This window comes from Penaeus monodon, chromosome 10 (assembly GCF_015228065.2).
Source record: "Penaeus monodon isolate SGIC_2016 chromosome 10, NSTDA_Pmon_1, whole genome shotgun sequence".
NCBI lineage: Eukaryota > Metazoa > Arthropoda > Malacostraca > Decapoda > Penaeidae > Penaeus > Penaeus monodon.
Window position 1 is genome coordinate 25,464,145 of NC_051395.1, and position 6,181 is coordinate 25,470,325.

Below are 6,181 nucleotides of genomic sequence, written 5' to 3' on the forward strand. Positions count from 1 at the left end.
TAGAATCAATGGTTATTTTCTTCTCCTAAACAAGTCTTTATTAACAGTATTACTCAATTTGTAGTATGCCTGTTATACATATGTAGGATCACATTCATATTCACTGTCTGATTTCTCTTAGGAAACCGAAACGAAACCCACAACCACATATCCACACACACATTATTGTTCTAGCTTCCCATGCATCCAAAGATCTAATGCCAGAAATGACTTTCTGCTTTTGTGGGACCACAGGAAGAAGAATAAAAAAATATCTTATACGTTTTATTATAAAAATATTATGAAACATGAGGGATCTTGAAATGTGTGACAATATAATGAAAATGTTAGGAAAAAACATGGCATTAACCTGCCCGTAAAATTCAGTATATAATATATTGGTCGAATGCATGAAGAATATCACAGTAAATAGTATATATTTGCATAAATGCTTTGCATAAGCACGCTTACAAACACACACACAAACAAGTCTACTTTCAGGATATGTGCAAAACTGCACACGGGAGCATATTTTGATGATGATACTCTCCTCAGATAAAATAAATCAAGGAGATTTCCCCCCCCCCCCACAAAAAAAATATATATATATATAGACACACAACTACATTTCATCCATCAACGTCACTTCCGCCACCGCCATTTTGTCGAGGTCTTTTGTTGCCAGATTTTCTCTTCCAATATATTCGATGGGAGGAACTATTTTTACATTCACTCACATTTACCCGAATTCTCCGGGACATAAAATAAGGAAAAGAAAGTCGTTGTCATCTCGACCTCCAAAGAAGGTCGTTATTTTCTCGACTTTCCAGAAACTTAAAGAAAAACGATATTTTTTCGACTTTTCGGTGACAAAGAAAGTCGTCATTTTCTCGACCTTTCAAAGACTTAAGGATGGTCGTTTTTTGTCCTTCCTTCTGAGGGCGCGCTTTCCCGCTGGTTCTTGGACGACCACGGTGGGTCTGAGGGTGGGCGAGGGTGGGTCGGAGCCTCTGCCAATTAAGGAGCCAATCATCCTGTGAGTAAAGGAGGCGAGTCAGTATCTTAAATTAATAAGGAGAGAATAGCGAGAGAAGAGAACGGAAGAGTAAAAGGAGAGAAAAAAAAAAGAAAAGCAAACAAATTCTTATGTTTACGAACAAAGGAAAATAAATGAAATAAGAAGGGAAAACCGAAAATAAAAAGGATGTTTCCAGATGAGAAAATAAAGCTCAATTATATGTCTGATGTTGTCTAACAGAAAATGGCAAGCAGAAAAGTTTGTACGACTCTCTAAGAGTTCATATAAATAAATAGAACTTAAAAAAAGTAATTGATATTTGTGTAAAATAAGGAGCTATGGTTGAAAATACAACATTGAAATGATATTTCAATTCTGAATGTTGTGTGTGTGTGTGTGTGTGTGTGTGTGTGTGTGTGTGTGTGTGTGTGTGTGTGTGTGTGTGTGTGTGTGTGTGTGTGTGCGAATCTGACATATTTCATAGTTTATTTTTAAACATATTATAGATATAAGGTTTCTTATATGCAATTCATAATACATGAATCTTCTCTGTTCAGTTGCCACAAACCTAACTGACAGACGATAATCCTATTGAGGAGTATGGAGGGACTGAAATATATATGTCAATTTTGATGTAGCAGTAAAATCGAACCGATTCGGCCTGAGAATCAAAAGAAAAGTAGAAAGCTCGCCCTTAAATATTTTCACTACTCTCTAAAGATATAAATGAATGGATAAATATGCAAATAATCATGCAATATATATACACACACGTACGTGTGTATATACCACTCTCACGGTGCACATGTGTTTCCCAGGGTTATCGCCATTACCGCAAATGATACGAATGTGGCGCCAGAGCCATGGCATAAATTATGTTAGTAATCAATGATGAACTGTAAATCATGATGTAAGAATTCATACAAAACTGTTTTAAAGGTAAAATTCAAAATTCAACTGAAGTCATGGTTAATAAATAAGTTACAGATCTTAATCCCAAGCCTAGGCTCCATCATCGCATTCGCATGGTTTGCGGTAATGGTGAAAGCTACGTGTGTCCACAAACACCTCTCCTCGCTGCCTCACCTGGAGACGGCCACGATAGAGAGGCGGCGCTGTCGTGGCGTCGGGCGGGTCATCTGTAGTGAACGGGTCTCCCTGAGCAGTGCCTGGAATGCCAGTGTCACGCCGACGTGGCTCTCGGCGGCACTCACCTCGTAGAACTGGCACCCATGTTGCAGAGACAGCGCCTGACCGTCCTCAACCGATACCTGTAGGGAAAAGGCCTTGAGAATTTTCCTTTCTGGTGAAATCACGTTTTAGATTCATTCGTTTATCACTGGTCTTATTTTATCTTAATATGCTGATAGTGTGTCGCTTAAAGAAAAAGGCTTCTGTAATAAAGCTTGGTTACTGTTTCTTCCTGTTCCCTTACTTTGCCAATTTTGTGTAAATTTACTTGACTTCCCATCCACTCAACTATAAACGTGTAATTCTAAACATATGTTCATATATGTATGTGTTTGAGCATATATATATATATATATATATATATATATATATATATATATATATATATATATATATATATATATATATATATATATGTGTGTATGTGTATATATATTTATATATGTATATATATATGTATATGTGTATGTATGTATGTATGTGTATATGTATGTGTATATGTATATGTATGTGTATGTGTATGTGTATGTGTATTTATATATAAGTGTGTGTGTGTGTGTGTGTGTGTGTGTGTGTGTGTGTGTGTGTGTGTGTGTGCGTGTGTGTGTGTGTGAGACGCCGCGGTGGCCGAGTGGTGGGAACGTCGGACTCAGAGGAGTCACCAAGCCCCGGCCCCGCCTGACCCACCTGTCTGCCGGGGTCGAGGTCCCGCTTGTTGGCCAGCAGGATGACGGGCACGTACAAGGGCGCCTTCAGTCGCTGCAGGCCGTCCAGGATCACTCGCGCCTCGTGGAAGGACATAAGGTCGTCCACCGAATACACGACCACGAAACCTTCGCCCCAACGGGTATGCGCCGGGGACACGCTCTCGTGCTCGCTCTGTGGGTGAAGGGATGATTGATTTGGGGAATGGGAGAGGAGGAAGAGGAGGAGGAGGAGGAAAAAGAAGAAGGAGGAGGAGGAAAAAGAAGGAGGAGGAAGGAGGAGGATGATTCATATTATTCGTAATAAAACTACTACCAATAAAAAATAGCAATAATAACAATAATAATAATAATTATAATAATAATAATAATAATAATATTATTATTATTATCATTATCATTATAATGACAAAAACAACAGAAATAGTTGTAATAACAACTCATTTTACCATTATAACAACAAAACACGATAGCAATGATAATATTACCAATGTAAAGGCAGGAACAACATCAAAAATGACAAAATAGAGAAGAAAAAAAATCCCAAAACACGAAAGAGATCCGAACATGAGGGCGAGGCGGGGTCCCTCACTTCACTCACCTCTCGGAAGGACACGTCAAGGATTTCCACCTCGGAAGTGACGTCATCAAGGCACACTGTGTGGCGGTACAACAGATCGATGGAGCGACGGTACTCGCTGATGTAGCGGCGCGTCAGGTACCGCACCGTCAGAGCTGGGGTGGGGGGGGGGGAGGTTTGGAATTAGGTTTGACCGCTTGGGAACGGGGTGGGAGAGGCAAAGGGCACACTAGAATACGTGTACGCAAACGCACGCGCGTGTAGGTTTATATATGAGGGAAATGTTGAAAAACTTAAAGCACACAGATAAAATATTGAAAAACTTAAAGCACACAGATAAAAACAAACAAACATGCACACGTGCACATACTATATAATATATAATATATATACACACACATACATACATACATATATACATACAAATTATATAAATATATATATATATACATATATATATATATATATATATATGTATGTATATAATATGCATATATATACATACATACATATACATATATAAAATATAAAGATATATGTATATATACTTTTTTTTAACGGTGGGTTCATGGAGTGAATACGTGGTAGGGTCCCCAGTTCCTTTCCACGGAGAGTGCCGCTGTTACCTTTTAGGTAATCATTCTCTCCATTTTATCCGGGCTTGGGACCAGCACTGACTTGGGCTGGCTTGGCCACCCAGTGACTAGGTAGGTAATCAAGGTGAAGTTCCTTGCCCAAGGGAACAACGCGCCGGCCGGTGACTCGAACCCTCGAACTCAGATTGCCGTCGTGCCAGTCTTGAGTCCGATGCTCTAACCACTCGGCCACCGCGGCCTGTATATGTATATATATACACATACATATATAGATATATGCAGTATACATTTTTTTTTCCAACAGCCATTCATTCCACTGCAGGACATAGGCCTCTCTCAATTCACTACTGAGAGGTTATATATGGCAGTGCCACCCTTGCCTGATTGGATGCCCTTCCTAATCAACCGCGGTATGTGCCACGGCGGCTCCCCTGAATTATGCTATGATATATACCAACGATATGTAGATTATCTAGTAACATTTTTTGCCCAGGAATCAACGCGACTGCCGTGACTCGACCTCGACTCAATTCCTCTGAAGTTTATGATCTTGCTGGCCACCCATGGCCTCTATTGATGCCCCTTCACCTAACTTAATGTCGCGTGTATGATCTGAGGGCGGTAGGCTTCCCCTTACGAGATATCGTTTACCTTTTAGGTATATGTCTTTTTTAGGAGGGCAACGAGTAAAGCTACTTGCCCACAGGGTAAATACGAAACCGACGGTGACTCCGACCCGAACTCATGATCTGCCGTCTTCGATTTGATCCTATGCTCTAAATCGCTCGGCATGCCTCAATACTGCCCGATGTTGGCTGCTGTGTACACATGCATGTGCGGCGATTGGTGTGTGCACTTGCACTGATTTTTTTTTTTTTTTTTTTTTATTCAGCCATTGAGAGTCCGTTGTTGGACGTAGGCCTTCCCCAATTGTCTCCATTCTGCTTGGTTTCATGTTTGGGGAGTTTGGGCCCTACCCCACCGCGCTGGCCCAGTGCGAGTTGGCGGGGTTTATACTGATAAATATATTTGTATATCATTAGACAAAGTGACAGGTGAGGCCAACAGCTGGCCTTGGCTGCCTAGGAGCGTCGTATCTAGGTTTGATTTACCTAGAATTATTTAAATCAGCGAGCATGTGCGCGCCGGTCGCCGCGCGCTCACTCACATACGCGCGTCTGTGAGCAGCTCGCTAAGCGTGCTCACATACGCGCGCGGGCGACGCGCGCACACGCTCGCTGATTGCGTTGTCGAACATGGCAGGAAACTACTGCGTATTGCCGTTGGAAGAATACCGAACTATTCTCCTTATTCTTCTCTTTAAGAGAAGTCCCCTTTCTCGCTCCCATCTTTCTCGAAAGTTCTAAAGGAGGTCCAGCGTAGCAGGGCCACTCACTCGTGCATGAGTGTCGTGCCAGGGCTGCCTGGGACCATATTCAGATGAAAGATTTAGAAAGACATTCCTGAAATCATTTGCGTGTTCTTTCGCGAGCGTTGAGAAAAGGTGGTGTTGTGGTGTATCCCATCTGCCCTTAGTTATATCAAGCCCACCTAAATACGCCACTGCTCCACCCGTGTGGGAATCTGTTATGACACACTTTTAGTGGTGTGTCCATGATAACCTACTCAGGAAGTGACCCACACGCCTTTTAGCATACACAATGTCAATGTTGAAGTATTTCCGCAAAGCTTTTTCTTATACTTCACTGAAGTTAAAGTACGGCAGTATCTCTTTCCAGAGAAGTAACTTCACTTCAGCGCCTTCCCTGTGTTTCTGTTTCAGGATTTCACCAAGAGACAGTCCATTTTCTTCCCTATTAAGCAAGATTTCAGGCCATAAAGAGTACCCAATTATATAGATAAACTCTCTTGCTTCTCGAACATTACTTTCTATCGTTGTGAACAATCCCTAGGCCTCTGGAAAATAGGGAATTGGCACACTGTAAGCGTCTTGATAAAGTTCAAAACACCCTCCTTTAGTGGCAGGAAAATACACGTTAGGGACGTGGATAACCTTACTTCTCCTCGAGGCAAGTTCATGCGGTTATTTTTCCTTTCGAACTGGGGCTTTACACTACGGCACTGAGGTCAAAGAATTGTACTCTGGACTTGT

At 41.5% G+C, this 6,181-nt stretch overlaps 1 protein-coding gene across 1 annotated transcript in view; it reads right to left on the bottom strand.

Moving 5' to 3' along the window:
• Positions 1-251: 251 nt before the first annotated feature.
• The window catches only part of LOC119577963 (ras-related and estrogen-regulated growth inhibitor-like), a 10,756-nt gene continuing 4,826 nt past the window's right edge, over positions 252-6,181 (bottom strand). The window contains exons 3-6 of the mRNA XM_037925657.1: positions 3,494-3,627; positions 2,876-3,067; positions 2,084-2,268; positions 252-1,013 (exon numbers count right to left, since the gene is read on the bottom strand). Of these exons, the coding sequence (XP_037781585.1) occupies positions 878-1,013; positions 2,084-2,268; positions 2,876-3,067; positions 3,494-3,627 (647 nt within the window). The 3' untranslated portion in view covers positions 252-877. The remainder of the gene's footprint in view (positions 1,014-2,083; positions 2,269-2,875; positions 3,068-3,493; positions 3,628-6,181) is intronic.